The 27,885-nt window shown below is 36.5% G+C and overlaps 2 protein-coding genes across 2 annotated transcripts; one reads left to right on the top strand and one right to left on the bottom strand.

Moving 5' to 3' along the window:
• Positions 1–148: 148 nt before the first annotated feature.
• LOC136797510 (guanine nucleotide exchange protein smcr8a-like) lies at positions 149–13,422 on the bottom strand. Its single transcript, XM_067054094.1, has 5 exons — positions 13,097–13,422; positions 11,522–11,818; positions 4,477–4,619; positions 3,629–3,801; positions 149–2,907 (listed from the first exon to the last, which is right to left on the bottom strand). The coding sequence occupies exons 1-5, from the start codon at positions 13,376–13,378 to the stop codon at positions 1,424–1,426; spliced, it is 2,379 nt and encodes a 792-aa protein (XP_066910195.1). The 5' UTR covers positions 13,379–13,422; the 3' UTR covers positions 149–1,423.
• LOC136797511 (uncharacterized) lies at positions 5,907–9,126 on the top strand. Its single transcript, XM_067054095.1, has 3 exons — positions 5,907–6,370; positions 7,135–7,875; positions 8,604–9,126. Exons 1-3 carry the CDS (start codon positions 6,016–6,018, stop codon positions 8,984–8,986), a joined length of 1,479 nt encoding a protein of 492 aa, XP_066910196.1. The 5' UTR covers positions 5,907–6,015; the 3' UTR covers positions 8,987–9,126.
• Positions 13,423–27,885: the final 14,463 nt, after the last annotated feature.

The following is a 27,885-nucleotide window of genomic DNA, read 5'->3' as shown; positions in this document are numbered from 1 at the left end:
CGAAACTCTCCCGCCGATTTTTTCCGTATACCGCCATAACGCCATACCGCCATTTTTCCCGCCTTTATTATCACTGTAACGGACGATAACATCGTCTAAGCCATTCATAAAACAAAGGACTTTTTTTGATTTATCTTAGGAATTTGATTCAAATGTTCTCTTGAAAATAGAAAAAATAATTATTACTGATTCAGCATAGAATTGCAAAAATATCTTACAAACAGTAAATCTATAAAATAATTAATAATTTGGTGTGAAAATGTTATATTAAAATATTTAAAAACAATTGAAATTATTATAATTATTTTACAAAATATCTATGCTCATTGTCAAAATAATGAATGAGATTTTATATTTCAAATTGTTTCAAAGGGAAATAATTAATCTAAAATATATAAAATTTGATCCAATTTATATCATCTACTTAAAATTACTATTCATAAGTTTAACCTTCCCACGGTAAAAATGATAACAAATTTTTGCTGACGAAGGGGTTTATAATTCATGGAGAGGAGAAAATATTGGACATTCATTCCTGATCCTTGTTAGAAATATATAACAGTATGTCATTCTGAAAACTTGAAATTAAATATACTTGGAGAATCAGAGTGTTTCCGTACAAAGGATTACATCATGAAAGTTAGAAAATTCGTTTGAGAGTGGTTTCCACATGGTAGCAAAACACATTTAAACTTTAAGAAGTGCACATTTAAAACGAATGGACTTCAATGTATGAATCCAGAGAACTGGGATGGAATAGAAAACCAGCTTCTCTGATTACTCTCAAGGTGTTCTGATCATTTCTATTGAAAATGCCTTTGTTTTTGTTTTGTCCTAAAAATTGGATGGTTTCTATATGCTATAATCATAACAGAGGATTCATGTTTTTCGTTTTTGACAGATTGATCTCTAAACTTTCAGTGTGAAGTAACAAACTTTACACCATTTTGTTGCCTGAAAAATTCTCATCATAATGATATTAAATTGTTTCGACAAAATTTAGTCGAGCTTCGGAAAAGCAGATTAAATTTCTAACTTTCTTGCATTCAGGCGTTTTATCTAATGATGCGGCCGTGAAGCGGTTATAGAATTGATAGGAAATTTGGAGCAAGAAAATATAGGTATCTTTTGGTCTGAACGATGTATTCCCAAAACATAAGCCCCTAAAGTTTACGCATAATTAGACTCAAAACAAGAATTTCGCCACATCACGCTAATTATGCTGATTTTTTTTATCATCAACAAAAGAAATTACTTAACCAAAACAAGCTCCCTTAAGGGCAAAGGACTTGGTATATGATGAGCCGTATTTCTATTGTTTGCAAGAAGCTGTTTTTTCCATCTCATCACACTCCCGTGATCAACGTCACAAAAAGAGAGATTTGTGTAACAATCAATGTTCAACAGAATTAATTCTCACAGATTATCTTTTCGAGGTATGTTTTTTCTTGAACTGATTAGGGATCGTTTGACATTTCTTTCGGTTCAACCGAATAGCGTCCGTGGTCAAATCCATTAAATCATCCTCCTCTAAATATGCATGTAAAATCTGCACTCGAAGTGTGTGCACGAAATAATTCAAAATCTGTTTATCGCAAGACAAATTCAATGAAGCAGAATGGGCGGTTAAGGGCGAGAGGGCGTGCGTATATTGATTCGTAAACCGAACGTACGCTTCAGATATTAACTCCGCCCACGTCTGTTTAATAAATTTACGAAATGACCTTTCCGAGAAATTTCGCCCAGTGTCAAACATAGTACTCAATATATCGCCCCGGTATAAAGGGGCGTCAAGGGTGTCTTTTTCTAAATCCACTATGCTCAAATAAGGGCGTAAAGCCATTGGTATCGGATATTTTTCTTTCCCGCTTTTCAGGATTCCGAAGATACCGTAAGTATCCAAATCACGTATTGTTAGTTTTCGGGATAATATCGGACAAACCCGTTTCGGTTTAACCGGGTTATTAGGTAACATACTCGCTAAGCCGTAAACGAAAGACGAAACCGATTTTGAAGCCGACTCTTTACCGACAACTGCTACCGGACGACCGAGAAAAAACGAGTATACAATATGCGGTAAGTAAGAAAAACGATCGCGTAACTTGACCAATGGAATTCTTGACGATTTCATCATTTCTTTAACGTCGTCTCCGACGGCGTTTGTCGGAATATTGACAGTGTCGGTACTAACGACGCTTATTGAATGACAGTAAGTCGGTGCACCGGCTCCATCTTGGTTAGCGGAATCTAGGGACGAATTATTACTTGAAGCGATACTCTCAGGATAACATAAAGCATCTTTATAAGAGTCCGCCGATGAATTTTCACTATGCGGTGTCTGGCGATTCTGGGACGTGACCGGCGACGTGGAGCCGATACCATCCACACTTTCAACCATCGAAGGTATGTTTACGAAAGATCCGACTTTTGAGTAAGTGCTATCTGAAGCACTGACAGCCGGTAGCGAGATTGAAGTGTAACGCAACAACGACAGGAAGGAGGAGCTCAATTCTCCATAAAATTGGTATCCAGTATCTGTGACTTGTTCTCCATCGTCCATGTTATCTTTCTGTTTCTCCTTCAAAGGGGTTTCTACCAACGCCTCATGTTTGTGGATGTCTAAAAAATGTCTTAAGAACGTACTGATGGATGTCAGCTGTGATGGAGTGTTTATGGTGCAACATTCAACGTGGTTGGACACGCATGGGAGAACAGGGAACTCGGTCGAGCCAATCGTTAATTTAGATGCCTGTTCAGCCTTACTAGATTTTACTGTGAATAGATTCGAGAGTGATAAATCCCGGTGAGTGAAAACATGGAGTGAGTAACGAAGTACGTCCAATCCAATGTCGTTTGTGACGTCACTAAGTTCGCTAAGATTACGTAATCGTTTGTCGTATTTCTTTCCTGTGAAAAGTGAGGAAAAGAGGAAAGGGAAGGTTCATTTTATCTGTTGATATTGAACTTGGAATCTATACAGCCATGGTGACCATATCGTACCGTAACTGGATCTAATGACAACATACCCTGTCTAATTTCGCCTTCCTTCTTTAGAGATAGGAATAATAGGAAGGTCAGAATCACTGATTGACTCCTCAACTGATTACTAAGCAAAAAAAATTAGTTTCAATCAGCGATTCCGACCTTCCTATTATTCCAATCTCTAAAGAAGGGTGACGAAATTAGAAGAGGGATGTCGACCAACTTACGGTATTTGCCTTGGAGTTTTTACAAGATGCTTAACTGATTAGTTACTTTTAAACAATATTTGCCTCATTATAATATGTATATGTATTCACCATGTCTTTAGATAAAACAAAAGTAACCATGGCAACGATTCAAGAGATCTTAGGAGCAATCCAGGAAGAAAGAGTGGCGCCCTCCCCTACCTTCGGGTAGATAGCTATCGAAAGGAGAGCCTTCTGGTCGCCTCCGACTGCGGTCGCTTACTTACTTACTTAATGAAATAAAAATCCCTCCGAAATATATTTATCCACCTTGAAATGGTCAGTGATCCTACCGAGCGCGAATTGTGGTTGTAAAAATTTATATGAAACTAGTCTGAACTAGTGTGGAAAACAGTTCATCGAAAAAAAGGAATAAAAACCCCCAGAAAAAATATATTCACCTAATATGGAAGAGATGACTTCAGAAGGGACATTATGCGAAGGTCGTGCACTCTCCTCCATCTCCTCCGTTGCAAGTTCTGTCATTTGGTTCATGGTCTGGTCTGTAAAATTGTCGTTTGGAGCGCTATGGAGAAGATCACTGGCGTCCAACTTCTGCAGGATATCACGATATCTACAAAGGAATGAAGCAAAGGAATAAAAGACCACACTTTCCATGGTAATTCTTTCCCACTGGTATATTTGGCCAGAAAATCGTCCTGGATAGTCCTTATAGAATTTTAGGGTATTTTCCCTATCCGAGATAGGGATTTAATTTTTAAATCCTAATGGAAATTTTGATGGACCCATTGAGACATTAAGACAAGGGGGTATCACTGTAGCGTCCAGAGTAATGATGTAAATAATATCAAAAGTTTTTAGTGACTTGCTTCAAATTTTTTTTTTACTTTTAAGGGCAACGTAGACAGAACGAAAACAGAAAGTAGAACGAAAAAGAAAAACTAGAATTCTTTTAAGAATTTTAGTAGCAGTTTCGAAAAGATTTTAGACTCTGCACGACGGCATTGAAGAGTGAGAGTGGAACAGAACAACGTCCTTAGAAAATATCACTGATCTACCACTCATATAAAAAGAAGCGTGTCCAGTTTTAGAGCTGACTAGTCCGCAATCATGTTTTCGATTCTGGTCGTCAAAAGCACGACTCGAATGTTTTGAAATTGGAACATTCGAAAATCCAAAGTCGACTAGAAAAATATATGTTGACTTTCCCAAATATCAGGGAATATAGGCAGTTATTCTATCTGTCGTGCAAAGAGGAATATGATATTTGTGAAAAATATCAACTTACCGTTCGTTAAATAATCCTCTGTGATCCACGAAAGATGTTCCCTCAACGTATGACTTAAAGATAATAATTAATTGGTGTAGTTGGTACATGGCATCATCCAACGCTTTGATTGTGATGGCATTCTTTTGTGATTCTGTCAACACCTAAGGGATAAATCATTTCAAATATCAATTATCATAAGGAGCGATGGCTAAGGTCAATAGCGTCAGCGTTTTTAACCAGGGGTTCGCGGTTCGAATCCCCCACTCCTTCCAATGTTCCGTTCAGTTCATAGATAGCTGGCTGGCCGTGGATTTCCGTGAAAACAATCGAACGACTGCCTAAAAGTCCTAGATTACTGGGCTATCCACGTAAAATATCGACTCTATCTAACATAATCTTCGGGCACTGTGTGAGTGAAGTCTCTTAACTCGAATGTCTCCTAACCTCAAACAAGTTAGACGGTCCCTTTAACAAAGTCTCAAACCTTACCCCATAACTCGAACAAATTTGTGTTCCTAGTGCGTGTTCGAGTTATGAAGATTCTACTGTATTTCACTATAAAATTTCACTTGAAAAATTTATAAGGCTATCTTCTTCATGTAATAAACTGGCCCTATTGTATGTTATACCATATCGTCTATAAAACAGAGGTTAAAGCAAGTCTGAGACAGAAATGGATTTAGCACAGTGAATTAGCACTTATTCTCGAAACTTTGGTCAATTATGCAGAATTTTGAGACGGAAAAGATTCTTTATACGATTCGCTGAAACGGAAAATCATCTGAGAGGGAAAACTTTTAACACTGATCAAAGAAGGAAATCTTATTTCGCAATGAAAGCTGAGGTTCACACTCATAGCAATCCAAAGGTCATCTTTACGCATCAACGCTGGCCGTTCTCTGAGACTATTGAAGGTACACGAGAAGTCTCTTGTTTTATAATATTTAAGAAGTCACTTTATTGTTACAAAATGCGTGGTAGAGAAAGGAATAAGAGGGGGCAAAAGTGCCCCCGCCGTAAAGTACAAAAAGTGGTAATAGTGCAATTAACGATTAATCGCACTCCTCTAAACCAATCAGATTTGAGTAATTTTGCACGACTGACGATTACCTAAGAGATTTGGTGTTTTAGAGTCCGCGAAGGCTTAAATGTTCTTAACTTGTTCTTAATATTTTGGCAATCGAAACCTCTTATATAGTTTGTTCTTATAAAAAAAACGCGTAGACGGTTTCTCAAGTACGAGTTAGAAAACAGCCCTATAGATTCATTGTAGGATACTATTAAAAACAAGGGATCAATTCTGTGTTGATTGAGTTAATTACTATTATGAGTTATTGTAGATAAACATCTATTTAATTTGATAACTAATTGAATCCGTTGAGTGAAATGTATATCCATGCTGATTAAAACGATTCGAACTCTAATACCGGATTTTACTGATTGAAAGGAACACAGGTTTTACGAGTATTTGAGATTTAACTCTAGAAAAATTGTGATGGTTTGAGAGCCATCATCAATCAAAGTAAAAATCCTGTGGGCAAAAGTCACAAAGTAGAAATGGGTGAACATAAAGACATTCAAGAAACAGTCCTGTTCGACTTCAAGAAAGACGACTGTGACGTCAGCATAACATCAAAGAACAAGTTACTTTTAGTGACGTCAGCATTTTTGAAATATGTTCTGGGTGACCGATATCCGGAGATAGTGGTACCATCTTCGAAGGCGATACAGAATGAAGAATGTGGGTTTAAGGAAGAGAAGAGTACAGCTAATGGCGAAGAAGAGAAGGAAAATCACCAAGCGGAGAAAAGAGAAACTTCTAAGATTAACATGGCTGAAATTGGTAGTGAAAGTATCATCTATGCCTTGTCATTTTATCAACCAATGTTTTTCAAAGAGCAAGATGTTTGTGGTAAGTTCAGCTCGTTTCGAAAAGCAAAGGTGGCGAGGCCATAGAAATCAAGTGCGCCTACAGCTTTACCTACACGGTTGATTTTCCATAAGTCCACTACGCTTTTCTGAGACTTAATTGGTTTAGTAAGGAAGATATAGTGAAATATAGTTTTAAGTCTAAGGCTCCGATTTAAGGCGACAAACGCAAAGATATCATTTTTTCATCTCTTTTTTTATCTCGAAGATATGCTCTTCTTCACGAAAGCATCCAGAGAGGACCTTTTTTCAAACATCTGTTTCCCAGGCATAGGCTTACTGGAAAATTTGATCTTTTGGCCAAAGTTTCAAAGATCTTATGTCTAGAAATTAAGATCTGTTTCTCCTCAAAAACCAAAGTTTAATCTTAAACTGTCCTTCCTAGAAAATCTGATGTTTCTACAATTTCCTGAGTTAGAATTTCGATCTGTTTCCCTCCCTTAGAATCCTAGAAATCTTTATCTGTTTTCCCGCGCTTGTTTGTGATTGAATGTCATAATCTGTTTCCCTATGATGACGTCATCAGCTGGAGCGGGGAAACAAATAACTGTCAGAAAATCGTCCTTCCTAAAAATTCTGATGTTTCCCAAAGTTTCGGGTAAAAGCCATCTCCTGGATAGGGGAAACATATATTTTGAGGAAACAGGCTCGTCGGCTGCTCTTGTCTTCGGGCGTGAGGGTTGGAATTTTGAACAAAGTACATCATGAACCTTTTAATACATTCTTATACTTTTCCTTTCACCACAGGGTCGGAGATCGACCACGATGAAGAATTACTACAACTATGCAATTCATGGAGTCTGAATAAGTTGAAAAAAAGATTGGAATCAAACTTGATGGAAAGGTTTACTTCATCAATTGGAACGCATAATTATGCAGACGTAACTAATCGAACAATTCGATTATCGAATTATGCAACTTCTAAAAATATGACGGGTGACCAATTATCAATACTTTTCCTCGCTGATAAATATGACTTAAATGATTTATATCTTCATGTTATGTCTAAATATCCGACCATGGATCCAGAAGAAATGAACGAGAGCCTAATTTTTCCGAAACTGAAAAAATTAACAAAATACGAGCTCATTAGAAATACTTTGATGAATAATTTCCGATCAAAGAAAAGTCTCCTGCCAGAGGTGACGGATATTTTCCGATTTTTAGACGTCTACTTATATGAAGGACGAATTATTGATCTCTCGGTGCAAAAACCTTTTGAAAGAACACAAAGTTTTCAATACGATCCACGAGAAAAAGAGAAATTCTTGGCACAACCTGCAGATGATAGTTTTGTAGTTCTGGTGGTGGAAGGGATGAGGCTTTACGTTGAGTCATTCACATTAGTCAATCATTCTCCGGTGTTCAAGAAAATGCTTGAGACTGCTTCTCGAGATGAGAGTGGAAAGAAAGTGTTGGCAATGCCTGGTAATGATGTCAACCAAGTTGCCCATCTTCTGACTTACTTGTCCTCAGCAAGGGAAATTGGTAAGTATTATAATACACGCGGAGGCATCGCGATCCTCTCCTTATTTTTTATGCCCTAGGCGTTTAAGATCTGACCCGCAACTAGAAGACGGAGAGGACTAGAATGTAAATTGGAATTAGATTTTTGAAAACTATTTTGCCCCCCCCTTTTCCAATTTTTAGAAAAAAGTCCCCCCCTCTGAAAACACGTCCAATCACGTCCAAACACGTCTCTTCAACAACCCTAACAACAACCCTAGTGTCTCATCGACTCTGTCATCTCTATTTTCTGAAGTTTAATTGAGTCGCATATTTTACATCCCTTTTCTGAGGCCTAAACATTCTTTAGGGATGAGCATGGAAGTCAGACCGGGGTCAACAGGACCAACCCTGGAAGCAGGCTAATCTAGGTCTGAAGGCCATTCAATGCATGATTCCTCAATACGTCCTGTCCACGAAGAATTTCTATATCTAGTTGAGATATCTCGATTTGTACTAGTAATCGTCAGTAAATAATCATTAGGACAAAAGTGTCCCCCCGCCGAAGAGTGGAAAAGTGGTAATAGTGCAATTAACGATTAATCGCACTCCTCTAAACCAATCAGATTCGAGCTGACGATTTCATGTATAATGCATATTTACAAATAATCGAATAAAAAAATTCTATTTATGAATTGCTCATGACAATAATCTTCTCTCATCGACAGTATCCAAATTTACCATAAAAATAAAATGATTTCTTTTCTAAGGATCACATTCAGATGTTGTATCGTTGGCAAGCTTAGCAGAAAAATTCCAAATAAAATGGCTGATGAACAAAATTGAGGTTTTCTTAAAAACAGTCCAAGAAGATCGTCCTGAATACATCTCAAAATACTTGAAACTGCAAACGGAGTACAAAATCGTAAATAAGAATGTTTCTAATCAGATCCACAGACCTGATTCGAAATTCACTATGGTCGATTTTCAAGTCTTGAAAGGGTTCAGTGTTTTAACGGAGACGACAAAAATAAGAGTTGCCGTGCATCGCTTATGGTTCAATTTCAAGGAAGTTTTCGACATCATGAAAACCAGAGTAGTCTTTAACGAACTTATTTCTCTTGTACTGCCCAAGGAACTTTTACAAAGATGAAAAACATTACCGACATTAGGTGGGAGCACGTTTTTGAATTTGGAAAACAAATATTGATCTTGATGTATTTATTTGTACCACAAGTTAATTTCATGTTCATTTTGTATTTACTTTTGAAAATTTGAACATAGTTTTCTTTTAACAAAGTATATAAGTAAATATATTCGTCTAGTGACTGTCGGCGGACCCGAGAGTGAAGGAGGGTATGCTCTTTTCTATTTGCGCCAAACTTGGGAGGTCGAATGCTGAGGTGGGCGGCATATCTACTCTCAGTTCCCAGTAACTTACATCCTAGAAATCTAAGCTAGTTTGATTCAGTCACTTGGATAAATCTGATGGTTAAGTTGTGACTGAATAACTAGTATTCCAAGGCAAACTTAAAATCCGTAAATATAAAAAATCTTTAAAGCGCCGAAAACGCTATAGTACCATAAGCCGTGTGTCCTAGCCTTGTGAATACGGGCTTAGTTGACTAGGCTAAACCTACTCATTGAGATCATCAACTATTTTTTTAACGAGTCTTAATGATGCAAACGCGTTGTATTCTGGATCCATCCGTGGAACCAGCAATCGTGTGTAATTCATAGATTTATAAAGCCCGAAGGGCTAGATGGAGTGCTTTAAGCTCTTCCAAGCAAAACAAGCAACATGCTGAATGGACCTACCTGATGATGAAAGCTAGATAATAGGGCAATAAGGAGAAAAATGAAAACAATCAGTCAGATAATAACGCGTTGTGCGAAAATGCATAACACATTAAATTTTATCATTGATTGTTGATGGGGGAAGAGGGAAGGGGAGTAGGGAAAATAGAAATAGAAAGTTCCGGTTCATCTTTCATCAGTGCTCAAAATTTCATAAAAAAATATTAAGTACAGCTCGAGAAATTCAAGAAATACTGTCTTTCCGGCGAAAATAGGTTGTTCCGGCAATTTTTTGAATAGTTCCGGTTTCAAAAATCAATTTTTTTGAAAATTGAAACATGCTTGATGGTGGGCATTGCTATTAATAATGTTTTTGAATGAAAAAACAACCAATTATAAGAAAAAAATTCAATGAAAATCCAGAAAAACGGCGAGTTCCGGCATATTTCCGGCATTTTCGGCCGAAAAAAAATGTTTTTCGAAAATCGGGCTGCGTCACATTTTAGGCATTGCCATTTTGCATCATTGTGCAAAAAATCAGAAAAAAATAATGAGTCGACATTGAGAAAAGCTATATTTTCTTATTTGGTTAAAGGGAATTTCCCCAAAATACGAAAATCCGTTTTTTAAGGCGAATAGGAATTTTCCGGGAAAAACCACTTCAGCCATTCTTTAGAGAATCTTGCCCTCCATCTTTGTACAAAAAATCAGAAAAAAGTAATGCCAGGATTTTGCACAAAGTCCAAAAAACCCTATTTTTAGGTAGTTTTTGGCCCAAATTTGCCCAAATAAATTTTTTCTCAAAAATCGGGCTCCGTCACATTTTGGGCATTGCCATTTTGCATCATTGTGCCAAAAATCAAAAAAAACTAATGAGCCAATCCTGAGAAAAGCTGGTAACAGACGGACGAACGAACGGACGAACGAACGGACGAACGAACGGACGAACGAACGGACATCGGTTAATTTATAGGACCTCTACCCCACCGGGGTAGGTCCAAAAAGTGAATATCGCAAAAAATATTGCTGCTTTTGTTTTCGAAAACCCGCAAATCTTCTGATTGGTCAAGCGCTGAAATTCTATTGTAATGTCACGTGACTTAGGTAGGATTTCCTACCTAACTTCCACACACTTTTCAGCAAAAGCACGATGTCTAGCCCTTCGGGCTTTATAAATCAATGGTTGACCTGATAACAGATGCTTTATAGATTTATAGATTGCGCACAATAAACCCTTGCAGACGCTCGAAATAAATCTTTTCTATTGAGAGAAGCACTCAATTTCATAATTTTACGAATCTTTTACCGATTTTTTTCGATAAGGTGCCCTATTCCAATTCCATCTCACCCTACTATGCTGTCGTTCCCAGTTCTTCATAGTGACACACAGCCCTTACGAATTCGATCTAGGTAGCTTATTAATCGATTGTTTCAGACATTACTTTAGAAATTGAGCAGAAAACATTCGTAATCTGATTTTATCTGACTTAAGTTAGGGTCTTTCGAAGGTCTTTTGCCTTACGAATCCAACCATTGAGTTTGAAGCAAAAGAGGAAATCTTAGATGAGGAATGAAGCTAATATTTCCCGTCCGAAACTCATGATTCGTGTGGTTTTCACACAAATGTCAGATCGAAAGTAGAATATAGGGCCAGGTTTCAAAAAATATGCCGCGTGAAAAAAAAAGAAAAAAGAAAGCGCTAGAATCAGTCCGTCATTTAGCCTATACTAGACGTCATTGACGTTTTTTGTAAGAAATTAACGTCTATTATGTCATCTATTGATGTTCTTATAAACAAGTGTATAGCCGAGGGGGGGAGAGGTTAACCAGTATTGTGTGAAATTAAAATATAAAAACTCCATCTCATCTGAGACAAGTAGAGAATCAATACCTTATCATCCACAAAGATGTCATACGACTTCTCAGCCAAAACTTTCTTCAAATGTTGCAAATGTTGCAATCTCAGCATCAGATCATTGATGAAACTTAACGCATTTCCGAAGTGAAACAAACCAGACACCAATGTAAACATTGTGCATATTTTCTCATACATTGATAACAGCTCCGCGTGGTTCTTCATGATGTACGATAGACAGAAGGGGCGGACGAAACCACGCGCACAGATATCGTATAACACAAAATGGTGCACATACGCCACCGCACCTTCACTCTGTTCCGTCAACACCACCTGTGTGGAAAACAAACAAAAATGTGATCATTTTATAGACCTACCTGAAAGAAAGCATTAAAGGGACATAAAAGTAATAAAATGTAAACATTGCGCGAACCACGTTTCATTGAAGAGAACAATTAAAATCACGTGTCCAAAACAAACTTGTAAAACAATTGAAACAATCATTCTTTTATTTTGACATGTGACATTTGTTTTGATTTTGTATCCCGCTGCAAACTTTTATTTCCCTTTAAAGGGATAATCAGATGGTTTGTAATATTTGGCATGTGGAAGCTTTCTATTGTCATGAGCAAAATCTCAAAATATTTTTGCTTTACTATTTTCCAAAGTCGAGATATTTAAGTTACAAGTTTTTTGGCTTTTAGGATGAAAACAATAGAATTTCAACGTAAGAACCGTGTAAGAACCCATTTTCAAAAATTTCAAATTTTGATATCTCGATTTTGGAAAATAGCTACACAAAAATACTTTGAGGTTTTACTAAGGAACACAGAAGGTTGAATATCTCAAACCATCTGAAATAAACCTGAAGTCAGGAAGAAGTAATGATATCATGTTAATATAATAAGGAAATCCCGCAAAAAACTTTTTTTTCAGGAAATTTCCAGATTTGTCGTTCGAAAATTGTACAAAAAATTAAAAAATTAACGGGAAACTGGTAACTAATAACTAAAGAACGGACATTGGTTAATTTATAGGACCTTTCAAATGGTGGCCCAAAAATGAGGTGGTTTAGTTCCAGGTTGGCTAAAAAATGAAACACAAAGAATTGGATAAGTTTTTTAAGTACCGACTGTAATCAAAATGACAAAATCTGTTACACAACTTGGTTCACTGAGATATAGATATATCTTATAACTGTTCATTTGAGGATGAGCAAGACTTTGGATCAAGGAGCAATATCGTTTTTCGTTTTACTTTTTGAAAATTAATGTTTTAGTATTTAGGCTATAGATTTTTATCTAGTTGACCAAATTTGAAAAATGACTCCTCAAAATCGAAGTTTCTTCTTCCACTTCCCAATGCAAAAGAATGGATTCTTTAAAAGTTAAAAGAACTCGAGAAAATTCACTTCAAAAAGGGGGAGAATTTTCTAGGACACCCAGTACTCATGATATGCACCACTGCATATTTTTCACCCAATACGTCACGCGATTTAAAAAATAGAAAAAGTGCCATATTGGGTTGAACATTTTAAAAGTTCTAAGAAGACTCTCATTTGCATATCACTTGCTCCTCACTTATAAAATGACCTTTGGCAGTAACAATTACCTGTATATCACCGGCCACTTTAAAATTTGTGAAATCAGTAGTTTGCATGATGGAGACACAATCCACAGACATAATCCTAACTGCAAATGTGTTCAAATTGAATGTAGAGTTGAAAACTGAAGGAATAGTGAAGATAGGTTTGGGACCCTCCATTTCACAGAATTCAGCAAGTAAAATAAAATCACTGTCAAATGTTGAACCCATGAAAGCTTGAGATCCGATACCATCTTCCACAAGCGATGAGATGAACGCACCAACTGTTTGTGTGTCGTCAGATGCCATCTTTTACGATATTTTGATTTCTATTATTTTGATTTCTTCATTACTTGACTAAAGCAAGAAATGTTATAATATAATTTTATACCAATTATTTTTCTCTGCCTGTCAATTTAAGTTCCAAAGTCCCCAAAACATTAGTTGAACTCTGCCCTGATTTGGGTAGCACAATATTATGTAATTTTGGAGTCTGGACTAAGAAATTTATAATATATAAATCAACCAAGACATTATTCTAAATCTAATCTGCAGGCAAGTTTTGTGAAAGCTATTATTTTGATTCTTTCATTACTGGATGACTAAAGGCAAGAAATATTGTAATATAATTTGTATATGTAATTACATGATAACGAGTGCAATTCGAATATAATTGCACGAGTGATTTTTTTGTTATTAATTTTCCGAGTCCGAAAGGACGAGGAAAATTCGAAACAAAAAAATCACGAGTGCAATTTTCGAATTGTTATCGTCACGTTTCTCCCAAATGACTATCAAAAGTTATGTTTAAAAGAATTGAGAATTTTGACCTGCCAGCGCAGCTGCGCAGTTCATTTGATTTGACATTTTGCTGCTTTGGTTTGTCAGTCATTTGAGGGCTATGCATGTTAGCCTCCACTGATTCAAGTTAGGCGACAATCTAAAATGTTTTCTGTTCGCGTCATGAAACATCTTCAAATCCAGTTGGTCGGTCGGTCGGTAGTAAATTTTGTCGGGTTTTTAAATCTAGTAAATCCCAAAGAATCAAGTCGGCAATCAACAAAATCTTTTGCCGCCATCTTAGATTTGCCAAATCAAATGTGCATGCACATGCATGTGTGAACCTTACAAGGGGACCTTATTTTTGGCTCTCCTTATGGTACCTTTTACCTCAGCTAGACAAAGTTCTAAAATTATAGAGCTTGGTTCACCTAGAAATCAGGTGAACCCCTGTTGACAGATTTTCCTGCATAAATCCCATGGCTGCAAATAAATATATGCACATAATGACATGCATAATTTCAAGATGGTACCCCAGTAGTGATAAATCAATTTAGATGGCAGCCTTGACCATAAAATATAGACAGTGTGGTGGAAAGTCTGTTAGACAGAAAGTGTAAACTGATTTTTGGAGACTTTTTTTTCAAAATCCAACCCAAAACAGCAATACAAAATTGACAAACAAAAAAGAAGAATTGAAGCAAAATAAAGATATACCTTTAGTTCTTTACACGATGCAACCAAGTCATTAAGAAGATTAAAACAAGAATATCTAAGCAAGTAATTGAAAAGAAAACAACCAGAACATCTGAAAATTGAAAAATTCCCATGTTTTGATCTTCGCACTTCTTCCCTACCATTATTGTTATTTTTATTTGGATGCGTGGTCAAACACCCAAGGGAGATAATTAGCTATTCTATTGTTATTTGCTTCGAAAAAGAAAAATCAGGGAGATTTGCAAAGTAGCGTACGCGCCTTGCTGATCGCCCGTGTGGTCCATCCAAATACTTAGGCGAACACTTCAAGTCAGCTTGCATAATTTCTTGCTACCATTCAGATCTCTGATTCGCTTGGACCAACCAATCAGAATATCCGCATAATCATCCTCAGATGAGAATGCAGACGATCTAGGTAAACCAGACCGTAAACATAAGAAATATCAAAATCAAGAAAAAAGTTTACGGGCTTGATACCCAGGCAAGTATTGGCCCTACCGCGTCGCCAAATTTCAACTTGAAAATTTCAATAAGGGTACATGAAAAAACTCAAACGGGACTCAATGTGGGTTAAGTAAAGAAAAACTTGTAGCGAATGATGATTCAAAGAGGTGCTTAGCTATCAAAAACTTTTTCCGACATTTTTCCGACTCTGGATTAATGTTTTGAAGGTGAGTCAGTCGGGCGACGCGAAACGACCCTGGGTAACGCCCGCACATGCCCGCACATTTGTGGGCGAAATTTTGACTTAGGATTTGTAACGTGACCGGGCGCAAAATAAACTTGCCGTGAGAAATAAATTACAGACTCAAAACAAAGCTCTTTCATGTGATTTTATCTATCATGTTTGAAATAAGACAAAACACATGATAAAAAAGATTTCCAGAGTATAAAAAACATTTTCAGGAACTCTAAACATAAATTTAATGATGCAGTTTATTAAAATGTTTTTGGTCAGTAAAATATCTACTTATATCGCGCATTCTGATTGGTCGGAGAAAACGAAAGTGGTTTTTGCGCGTTCTGATTGGTTGAAGAAAACGAAAGTGTGGTTTTCCTTTGTGAATCGTGCGTTTTTATTGGGTGAGATAAACTCGGTTTTAGTTTCCGACATGCTTCTAATTCTAAATTCAAGATGGCGGCGCATGAGGGAACATGACATTGTGAAAGTTTAAACACGAAGGAAATATGATTAGATTTAAAGGTTAAAACTCTTTATTTTTCTCTTAGTTAGATAATCAAAAGATTCTACAATGTTTTGGGAGTCTAAATATCTAAGGTTTTTTGTTTTCAATGGGAAAAAGTTATCATGTATATATACTTTTTGATCGAAAAAATCAAAAATTAAGGGAACAGAGACGAGGAACGAAAATCTCTCGCCCACACACATTTTAGATTGTCGCCTTACTTACCCGACTTCACTCACAGTATACCGTGAGAGGTCCTAAATACGACACCACTGCCTAATTCCGACCCCCCAAATAACTGTTATGAAAAAAAATTCTATGTTTACAAACATTCCCTCTCCAAGTTGAATGATAAACTATTGCTAGAACTCTCGAAACAAAACATCTAACAAGATAGCTGTAATGTCAAGATGTCAATTAATGTAATTAAAAAGTGTGAGTTGTAAAAATAATTACCTTTTATTCTGAATCAGTTGCTCATGTTTAAAACGATAACAGTTTTATAATAAAAGGGACTTAAGTGCGGGGAAAATACGAAACAACTTGGGCTGGTTTCCATCAAGAAACAAACAGACTAAATTGCAAAAATGGCGCGAAGTTGAAAAAAGGGCGGATACGGTAGCATTTAATTTGAATAACAAACATTGAATCAATGAGGTGGCAAATATCAGCACCCTCTTTACCACCTATAAGTCCGGATGTTTATTTACCGAAGGCCCGTAATCAAGCCAAGTGCCAGTGTAAAGTAATAAAAACCAGGCTTGATTACGTAATGTTTCAAAATGAGCACGCTCGTACACAGACCTCTTATATATATTTTCGTGTGCTTTGGAAAATCAAAACATCTCATTACTTTTTATGATGCTGTTGCTACTGTTGTCATTTATGACGTTGTGCATATTGCAATAAAAAAATATGTTTTGCTATAAGAAGCAATTATTGTTATTTGGTTCAATTGGTTCAGTGTATCAAATCTCTCAGTTTAGTTGACACTTTGGTATCTTCGTTGCGTCACAGCAAAAGGTTTGTTTTTATTTTAGTTTGTACCGTGAGTGGTCCTAAATCTGACAGCCCTAGGCCTAAATCCGATGGGGTCTTTCAAAGATACAAACTAAAATAAAAACAAACCTTTCGATGTGACACAATGAAGATACCAAAGTGTCAACTAAACTGACAGTTACATCAATATGCCTTCTTACCTGTCTTTAAAAATATAAATAAAAGTAATCATAGAAAAGGACGCGAAAAAAAAAGACATAAGTGTGAGAACGGAGTAATCAAACTCGTTAGAAAAAGTACCATTAGAAGTCATTAAAAATCAACCTGAATAAATGCAATCGGAATCCCAGAGAACTTCATAATTCCCCAGACAACATTACATTACTATGTCAAACTCCCATTACATAAATTTTACAATTACGTCAGAGTAGACTACGCTCGCCACCGAAGAGGTTTATTTGGAAAGGGTAATTACATTAATATTGTTCGCTTCTTTTTTAAAGATTGGCCGGGTTGGAAAAGTATGAATTTCTTTGTACATATTTTACCTACCCCAAATATTTGGGACAAGCTGGAGTTTTTACAAGCTCTTATTTGATTTGGTTGGTCGTTAAGATGTAATAAAAGAATCTTATTACTTTTTCTAAAGAACGCGTCATCTCTATCACTTTAAATGACCAATTAGTGAAGTATCTTGTAAAAACTCCAGCTCATCCCAAATATTTAGGAGGCTGAGTTTTAAACGAATCGTCAAGTTCAAACGAACGATAAAATGTATCAAGGTCTGTTTTATTTACCCCCTGGTGACTTAACGAAAGAGACTAACTCGATGTTACAATCCAATTATTGAAAGTTTGTCTCGGCCTTTTTATAATGAGTGAGACATACGTTCTCTGATTACGCAATTTTCATATTGACAACGGATTCAGAATAATAGAGGTAATTATTTTTACAACTCACACTTTTTTGATCACATTAATTGACATCTTGACATTATAGTTATATTTTTAGATGTTTTGTTTCGAGAGTCCTTGCAATAGTTTATTGTTCAACTTGGAGAGGGAATGTTTGTAAACATAGTATTTTTTTCATAGCAGTTATTTGGGGGGTCGGATTTAGGCAAGGCTGTCGGATTTAGGACCATTCACGGTATCTTTGAAAGACCCCATAGGATTTAAGCAGTGGTGTCGGATTTGGGACCTCTCACGGTATATGTTTTTATTCTATCCGAACTAATGTTATGAAGGACCAAGGAGGCCCTGACTGAACAAACCCTAACCCTCTAACTGGGCCATTCCAGAAAATTTTTGTTACCCCCCGTCGGACGAGGTGCATTTTTTTATTTTTTTAGCCTCGGAAATAATTTTTCTTTTCCAGTGCAGTGGTGGTTGGAAATTCCGATAAAAATTAATGTACTTTTGCAAAATGCATCGAAAATTCATATACATTTTCTTCTCTCGCGTTGGAAATTTTGAGAAATTTTGGAAATTTTAGCAAACTTTCTTTTAATTTATTTTTCATTTACATAACAAAATTCTTAAAAATATATAAACGTTTTTAACTAATTTACAATGTGTTATAAACGCAATCTGTACTTAGGTGGCCGCATCTTTTTGATTAGCTAGACTATAAACCTTTTTTCAAAGAGACCACCCTGTAATAATTATTACAATATGCATGATACAGTAATTATGCATGGCTCTATCATTGTTTTTATGGCTGGACTACATAATTATTCAACAGGACGTCCTCTTTGAAAAAAGGTCTATAAGGGGGTCTCCTTCTATATATTTTTTTTGTGCATATCATCACTTGTATCTTTTCTGTAGTGTTAAAATGGTAAATAAATAAATACTTACTTACTTACTTATACTTAATTTCGAATTTTGGTGAAAACTTTTACCCTCAGAAATCCTGTGGGCTGTGCTTGTGTCGTCAGCCCGCCTGTTTGTTACAGACAAATTCTGTAATGGCCCACTGTTAATAAACCGAAACCCCCATGTCGAGGTCGAGGTCCTGCATGGACATGAAAAATTTGACTTGCACCAACGACCAAGCGAGAGAGAGAGGTGGCGAGAGGGATGATATCGTTTTTGGCCAACCATTTCCCATCTGCTGAATATAGCTAGGTATATACAAGTTTGCTGCTCAAACAGTTAAATAGTATATACTGTATATAAAAAGCAAGACCACATGACTACATGACTGATGACTTTATGACCAAAAATGACTTAAATCACAAAAAACAAAAAGTAGTGTCATACTGTCTCTGAGTTTTTGATAGTTTGGCTATACTTTTTTTTTTAGGCCTTTCCCATTTCGCTAGCCCAGACTGCTGACTGAAACAGAATACTGTGTATACACAAAACAACTTTGCACTGTTGGACGTGACTTTCAACTTTGTGTATGCAGTATGGTCCCATGCAGTATTGCCAGTTTTTGTTTTGTACAAGAACAAACAGGAAAATAGGTACTTTCGTTTTCCGACAAAACCGATAGGGCGCTAAAGCTAAAAAAATTATATCTATCTACGCATGCGCGTAGTTTTTATTGCACTGTTGGACGTGACTTTCAACTTTGTGTATGCAGTATTGCCAGTTTTTGTTTTGTACAAGAACAAACAGGAAAATAGGTACTTTCGTTTTCCGACAAAACCGATAGCGCGCTAAAGCTAAAAAAATTATATCTATCTACGCATGCGCGTAGTTTTTAGTGCCTCTTCCATGAAAAGTTTAGTGCCTGTGCTGTATCTCGAGCTCTACCGTGAGAAGGGGGTTATCTAAAGAATCCTGCATTACTTCATAAAAAACGACATATTTAAAATAATTCATTTCGAAATTCCGAGTTAAAAGAGTTATAACTCTGCATTACGTTTTAAGTTTTTATTATTAAATTTCTCAACGAAAATTACCTTTTCAGCCAAGTGCTAGGAAGCCAAATAAACAAATCAGTCTTTATAGAAACATCTTAGATACAATCTTTTGTTCAGAACAACTCGGAACAACTCGGATTAACTCCTAATTTCATTTCAAGTTGATCAGTATCACTCTTTTCAAGAGAATGAATGACCATTTTGCAATGCGTTCATACTATGCTTATGTTAAGTTATTTCGAATTTAAGAGTTGAATGAGTTATAACTCGGTATTACACTTTTCGGCATAACTCTTTAATGAACCAACAAAGGTTCATGATAGAGCCACGATTTTAAATGAAAAGCGCACAGTCAATTAAAAAATAAAATTAAAATGTTGTTTTGCTTTTTTTGATAAATTAAGATCATTGAAATAGAATTTTAACGATAATTTTTATGTACAAACAGTATGAAGTAAGCCCTGAATACTAATGTATCAACTACTAGCAAACAAAACTTGATTTACAAGCGGGAATATCTAACCAAACGATTTTGATAGCTTGAACGGTCAACTTGGTTAACTTGACCCCATAGTCTGCGGCCGGGTCAGAAAATTATAATTTTTCACCCGGCCGGTTTCCGGAAACACAACATTTTTTTATTTTTCGCCTTATCATTGTGTTTTTCTTATCCGTTTATCAACGTAATTCTTGTGTTTACCGTAGAATGGAGAGTCAAAGTGTTAATCCTTCAAACCTAAATAATTTAATCACTACAGAATCAACATAGATTAAAAAGAAACTGATAAGGCCAACCTTGATCTCAGTCCCTTATTTCAATAGAGCGGTTCAACGACCTCTCTGTATACAACCCCTTCTCACAGACCCGTTGAATAAATTTGTGAAAGTATCTTCCCAAGTGGAAAATCTTACTTTAGTTTTTGTCCCCGTTGAAAATAATGAGATAAAAAAATCCTCAATGCAAGATGACGTGCTTTTTTTTCATCAACAAAGGTATTCTGACTTGAAAACAATGGAATTCAAATACCCACGAATACCCCCAGACATAAAAATACATGGGAATATCAATCCCTATCGAGTTGGTCCGTTACTTTCCCCACTGGACCGAGTCTGTCGAGGGGTCTGTGAGAAGGGGCTTATAGTTATAATGCTCCCAATGAAACCAATACAAAATGCATGCGTGCCAATTTTCCACATAAAGAAAGTGGACTAAATAGATCTTTTCATAAATTACGTCATGAGCAACGCTTACCTCGTTTTCAAAATATTGCTATGGTAATTGCTTCTCAGAGGAGTAATAGTAAAAAGTAATAAGTGACGTCTCAAGGGATAGAGTCATCTTGGTAATGGTTTCAAAGCGAGGTATTCGTTGCAATTTATGAAAAGGTCTATACAAGGGACAAGCTGGAGTTTTTACAAGCTCTTATTTGATTTGGTTGGTCGTTAACCAGTAATAAAACAATTTTGTTACTTTTTCTAAAGAACGCGTCATCTCTATCACTTCAAATGACCAATTAGTGAGGTATCTTATAAAAACTCCAGCTCATCCCGTAACAGCTCTACCCCGGCCTACCGGCGGATATAAAGAAGTGGAAATTGCACTGGGTACGAGTTTGTAAAAAAATTGATTATTGTTTTCATAATAAAAGAATGATAGTGAAAGGTGATAAACAACACAGAAATAGAAACATTGTAATCTTTGAAATGCGTTAGACCAATGCAAAATGAGCATGCCGACTTCCATATAAGGATCGTTGATTGAACATAACATTCTCCATCATAGAGGTTTTAACAAATAATGATGCCATGCCATATGATAAGCACAAACGTAGGGTATAAAAGAGTTTCCAACGCCCCTTATTCCTTTCACTTTTTTTTACCGTAGCAGGAGTTTGTAGTCAACAGTTCCCGCATTCTACAAATTCGTTTGGAGTGATTTGAAGTGTAAAAGTTGCGACGATATTCTTTGGTGAATTGAGATTGCATTGCATTGCATTGATTTCGGGTAAATTTTCCGATCTTTTTTAGCCCATTTAGAAAATATTGCGATCTTGGAAATTCAGAATTAGAAATACTGATTTTCAGTTTCAGTAGAAATGTTTATTCCATGGCATTCTAAATCTATGTCACGGTTGATATTGTCCTTTTTAAACTTTTTCTCACTGTTTCAAGTTATATTCACCCCTGTAACCGACAAAACGTCTTTCAGGCATACATTTAACGCCCGTAATATATAAGTAGATACATGTCCATACTTGAGTATCATGGAATATTGAAAAATATTGAATTTTTACGTAAAGGACTTTTGTGTAAAGGATTAGCATAACAATACAGCAAATTTTTCTTCAACTTTGGAATTTTGCTCACTAATATCATGTCAAACCTTTGGCCGATAGAGGCAAAATTCATGGGCCCTTGGTTGTCCCTGGCAACGAAAATAAACAGGCTTCAGACTTTTTTTACGTGACGCAAGAAAAAAGAAATCAAATATCTTTTCTCATTTTTCATTACAGATAGAAATCCAGCGTTATGATGATTGTCAAACAACCTGTATGTTTCATCGCACCATTAATTTTGATTGCTTACACAACAACCTCTGTCATTGGATCATCAAACAACCAATCAGAAGTCGAGTTGGGAATGACGTCATTTGCTCCTTCGATTTCAACCTCTATTGTGACTTCATCAAGCTTGGGCATAGCAGAAGAAACAACCGGCCAATCTAAAATGTCTGATCGTCAAACAGACACATCGATGCAAACGAACCAGATCAATACATCATCACAAACCAACATTGACTATCCCTCAACAGCAGTGACCAGTTCTCAACTGAAATCTACGACTATTTCACCAGAGGCGCTGACCACAGAAACCAGCTCTCAAGTAGGTTCTATGACTATTTCACCAGAGACACCGACCACAGAAATCAGCTCTCAAGTAGGTTCTACGACTATTTCACCAGAAACACCAACCACAGCCACACGACAAATTGTTACTCAAAGTATATCACCAGAAACCAGCTCTCAAATGGAAACTACAACATCAACAGCATACCTCCTGGATTCATCAGTTGAACCAACCACCACAGCTACACAGCAAACTGTAACAAGATCTATACCCGAGAATCTAACTACCAACCTCCTCACCTCAACAACTTCTTCGGAGTTTCAAAAAATGCTTTTGCAATCCTCTTCCGAGACAAATACCATAATAGCAACAACTTCAAAAACAGAAACCATCTTCTAACAACTTCAACAATGAAAGATTTATCCCAATCATCAATACTAACCAGGTTTTCCAACAACTTCAACAATGAAAGATTTATCACAATCAATCAATACTAACCAGGTTTCTCCAACAGAATCGACATCTGAAGCACTACCGAACACACCAGAACCAACCATCACCAGTGAGGTGGAAGCCAACCATATCACTTCAACTCAATCATCTTTTCATGTATCAAACATAATGGGATACAGTTCTCCAGGGAATGAAGTAAAGACATCTTCCACTTCTATCCCTCCATCATTTATAACCTCCCTCGCGGATCAGCAGACAACAACAATGTTTATAGTTTCTCCATCAAGCACAATTTCTTTTGTTGATCATCACAGATCAAAGACTTCAGCAAAACCAATAGCTTCATTAAGCAACAATCACCTTGTCGAGCATCAATCCTCAATCACCCCCACCGATTCCCTGGTTGGACGGCATACTACAATCACTCCCACCGATTCCCTGGTTGGACGGCATACTACAATCACTCCCACCAATTCCCTGGTTGGACGGCATACTACAATCACCCCCACCGATTCCCTGGTTGGACAGCATACTACAAACACTCCCACCGATTCCCTGGTTGGACGCCATACTACAAACACTCCTCTTCTTGCCGAGCAGAAATCCTCGACCACTGCAATGATATCGTCTTCAAGAACGAATTCGCTGGTTGGACAGCATACCACAACCTCGTCTTTATCTGATATGAATATTCTTAAAGAGCACCAATCCAGAACCAGCTTTGTAATACCTGTAATAACCTATTCAAGTGTAGATCCCTTGGTTGGGCAACAGATAACAACTACTCCGCCAATAACTATAATGGCTTCATCGAATATAGATTTAGTTGTTGGATCCACAACTGAAGTTGCCACAACTGCACCAACCAGTCAACTCGTGACAACAACAGCGTCGACAAATCCTACCACAGACACACAAACCTGTAAACTTTCAGTGCAAGATATTTGCGATGCGGTTTACCTTGATGCTTTGAGGTTTTTCAGCGCCGAAAGACTGGCTGATTTGAAAACGAATTGTAATTGTGCAACGCATGGTTCAACTTGTGAAGAGCTTGACAAAGGTACACCGTATGAGTTTCAAAGAATTTGTCCAAGAATGAAAACCAGCATTGGGGAGACTTACATCTACCAAATGATATGCTTCAATTGTTACGATGAGCCAACTTTGTGTGAATTGATCACTAAATATAATGCACGGGCCGCTGATTCTACCATAAAACCAACGTCAAAAGCAACAGACCTTGCTAGTGTGACCACATATTCAAACAGTACATCAGGGGTCTGCAAAGTGTCGTTACAGTCTGTGTGTGATGCAGCTTATTTTGACGTCAAGAGGTTCTCAAACCCCGAATTACTCGATTTAAACAATACTTGTAATTGTAGTTTCGCACCAACATTATGTGAAGAATTAGACAAAGGTGGTCCTTATGATTTTGCCAAAATATGCGATATTGCACAAGCGACCATTGTCGACTACAATGTCTATCATATGGTATGCTTTGATTGCAAAGATGAACCAAGTCTATGTGAGGCACTTGCCGTATGCGGCTTAAAGAGTGGCGAAACAACAACAACAGTGTCAGGACTATTAACAGATACTGTCACCAAGCCGACTCAACCGTCTATTCATACCAACTCCAGTAATTGTAAAGTCACTTTGCCAGAAGTCTGTGATGCAGTTACCAAGGATGTAGACCGGTATAACAACCCTCAGCTTTTGAACTTTGACGATCGCTGTCATTGCCAACATACACCCAGTCTTTGCCAAGCATTAGATAATGGTCCACCATACGATTTGTTTTCAATCTGTAATATGGTTCAAGAGAAATTAGTTGAGTTGGTGGTGTATAGATTGATTTGCGAAAGCTGCAATGAAGAACCAAATCTCTGTCAAGTTCTTACAAAATGTGATGAAAAAAGCACCGGCGGAGAGGACTTAAAAGGAGAGGAACTTTCTTTGAATAACACGGACTGTCCAACCAATCTTTCTTTAGACGCAATATGTGAGGCTATGACAGAGGATGCTAACACACACGTATATCCAAGCCTCGACCTCAGTGAAAGATGTAGTTGCGAGAATGCTGAAGCTCTTTGTGAAATACTTGATCAACCGCAATCAACTGAGCATGATTTCAAAAGAATTTGCACTGCAGCTTCGTCTACTTTATTAGCGCATCGAGGTGATATCAACCCTCATTGTGATTTCTGCGTTGATGAGCCTCTTTTCTGTAAACTCGTTACCGATTTCAATAACAACCCATGTCGAAAAGTTACCACTCCAACATCCTTAACGACCACTTCACACCCTACAGATGAAAACTCAACCACCCGATTAACGCCCTCAAGTACGCCTACCTCTATCGAAGCAAGTATACTGACGTCAAATTCAACACAACTTCAATCATCTTCTGTCGCCCTGAAAAGCCTCGGTTTCATGCAAATCGTTATTGCCATGACGACCTCAATTTTCCTGATAATATGTGGCACAGAACAATTTTATTGACCATATAATACACTGATTGGACCTTAAAGACATTAAGCAGAGATAGAATGTAAAATCACCTTTTACGAAGCGTGTATTCATGATATGCACCACTGCAGTGACTTCACGAAATTATGCAACTTTACTGTTTTTATCCCACCCGATACGTCACTTTTCCTATTGATTAAGTATTGGGTGGAAAATTTTCAAAGTTCGCAGAAGGAAAGTCTTGTGGTGGTGTGGTGCATATCATTAATTCAAAAATCTTAATATACAATTAGAATCAGTAATAAATCGACAAAAAATTTATTCCCCTCCTACGCAATAATTTAGCTAAATTAAGGGATATTTTCATCTCACCTTTACATAATCTTACGAATTTACCATGTTTCACTACGTGGGACTTTCAAAAAATGGAAATTATAAAGGAATTGCAACGATACACTCTTTTTTTTGTAAGCATAACGTTTATAAGCATACTTAGGCTCGAACTCGGTAAAAAATAAGTATAAGGCTCAGCGTACCTCCAAGCTGAAATGCAAAAAGAAATTCAAATTTTGTTTTCAATATTTCAAAGTTCTGTTTGCATTGTCTAATGACAACGGTACAAGGAAAATAACAAAAAAATGTAAAAAAAAAAGAAAAAGGATATAATTCACAAGGTACGTGTTATATCCTCCACTCCCCACATTCTAATTCTTTCTAGAAGAGCCCAATCAATTTTCTGTACACCTTATCTCGAGCTTTTTTTCCACTTGGGGAAAAAAAAAACTGAAAAAAGAATAAGAAGAACGCATTGACAGTTGTAAAAAATACGCTGATGATCTAATGGAGAGTTTAGTAAGTTTTTCTAAAGGAAAAAACTTTGGCGGTAAGAAAATATGGCGGATTTACTATAATATGCGCCGCATTAAATCCCCGCTAAAATTTGCCTTTCCGCCATTCGCAGATCAAATCCTTGCCTAATTTGATTCATTTCATACATTCCCACCCCATTTTGGTATTAAAAAATGTCTTTAAAGAAAGTTTTATTCTTGTGTAAAAGCTAATTCTAATAATTTTGATACCCCTATCTGCCGCTGAGCATAGTTAGGATACCCATAAATCAATTGACTCTTTCTAGTAGCCATAATCAGTTCGGCTCATTGCATAGTTTCGCTGTCAAGATCCGTCTTGCGAATAAAGACAGTGCTGCAGAACGCGACCGAACTGTTATACCTTGAGGGGAGCTTTTTTCATTTTCATGGAAATAACAACTTATATAAAAATGTCCTGGGTGGAAAATTTTCGAAAAGGAGGATAATACAGCAGAATTAGGACAAAAGAGGGAACTTTCAAAATATTTTTTCCCAAAAATCAATAAACGGGGGGGGGGGGGGGGAGAGAATAAGAATGTACTACGGTCTGTATATAACGTACTTTAAGATAATATATAATTTCGTTTTTCTAATAAGATGTCTATACAAGTTCTTTGGTCTATATGAAAAAAAGAGAATAAAACTCTATTTACACGTAACCAACAAGTAAGACCAAAATGCAAAACAAAAAACTACAGTGAAACATGAAATGTGAAAGGGGCTTTGTGAAGTTTAGATCCCAGACCTCGTTCTCACACGAGATACTAAATTCTTTCGACATTCAAACCTCAATTTAATTTTCGTTCAAATGTTTACAATTTCTGATGATATTGAAGTGGCATCTTGGCATCTATACTTTGAAAATAAAGCCATACAACAATATCATGAATTTCTAGAAGAATGTACACGTTTTGTTTCTTTTAAGAAACACACTTTTAAGAAACATGAGGCTCAGCAGGGGGGGGGGGTCGGTACTAAAATCTCAGACATCATGACATTTAGTGACGTGGTGGTACTGCAAAAAAGCTCAAAAATAATTTTAGTACCATGTGTACTAAAATACCAAAAAGGGTGGTCCCTTAAAGAAATTTTTGAAAAATCTTAGTATTTTGTTCTAAAATCAGCCAAAATGGAGCATTTTTTAACAATTTTGGAAAAAATTTGATTTTTTTTTCAGGAATTTTCGAAAAAATCTTCAGAAATTTTTCAGAATTTTTCCAATTTTTTAAATATTTTTTAAAAATATTTTTATGTACAGTTCAGCACAGTTTAGTAATAAAATTATATTATTTTGCAGATTGATGCACTAAATTCGACTAGGTTTGTAACAATGACCCCATTTTGGTAAATTTAAAGCCGTAAAAGAGCAAAAAATGGGTGGTAAATTGCTCAAAATAATTTTAGTACATGTGTACTAAAATAACATTTTCGAAAAATAGGTGGGAGTATGTCAAAAATTAGCGAAAATCCTTTAGTACTCATGTATGTCTTACATTTTAGTACTGACCCCCCCCCCCTGGGCTCAGAATGCCTAAAAACTAAGAAACATGCTGAGAATGAGAAAATAACATTTTTTAATTCAGTTTTTTTAAGAACCTTCCAATCCAGCCTTCCATGAGGCTG

The sequence above is a fragment of the Clytia hemisphaerica genome, unplaced genomic scaffold (assembly GCF_902728285.1).
Source record: "Clytia hemisphaerica strain Z4C2 unplaced genomic scaffold, Clytia hemisphaerica genome assembly, whole genome shotgun sequence".
In the NCBI taxonomy this organism is placed as follows: domain Eukaryota; kingdom Metazoa; phylum Cnidaria; class Hydrozoa; order Leptothecata; family Clytiidae; genus Clytia; species Clytia hemisphaerica.
Note: the sequence above shows the minus strand (reverse complement) of the source record. Positions and strands in the feature narration are given on the sequence as shown.

What these genes read in the sequence shown, in the direction of transcription:
- LOC136797511 (XM_067054095.1), top strand. Translation starts at nt 6,016, where the DNA reads ATGGGTGAACATAAAGACATTCAAGAAACAGTCCTGTTCGACTTCAAG. An exon ending in CAAAGAGCAAGATGTTTGTG is followed by an intron (nt 6,371 to 7,134) that starts GTAAGTTCAGCT and finishes CTTTCACCACAG; the next exon opens with GGTCGGAGATCGACCACGAT. An exon ending in GTCCTCAGCAAGGGAAATTG is followed by an intron (nt 7,876 to 8,603) that starts GTAAGTATTATA and finishes TTCTTTTCTAAG; the next exon opens with GATCACATTCAGATGTTGTA.
- LOC136797510 (XM_067054094.1), bottom strand. Translation starts at nt 13,378, where the DNA reads ATGGCATCTGACGACACACAAACAGTTGGTGCGTTCATCTCATCGCTT. An exon ending in ACATCTTTGTGGATGATAAG is followed by an intron (nt 4,620 to 11,521) that starts GTATTGATTCTC and finishes TTTATCCCTTAG; the next exon opens with GTGTTGACAGAATCACAAAA. An exon ending in AGAGGATTATTTAACGAACG is followed by an intron (nt 3,802 to 4,476) that starts GTAAGTTGATAT and finishes ATTCCTTTGTAG; the next exon opens with ATATCGTGATATCCTGCAGA.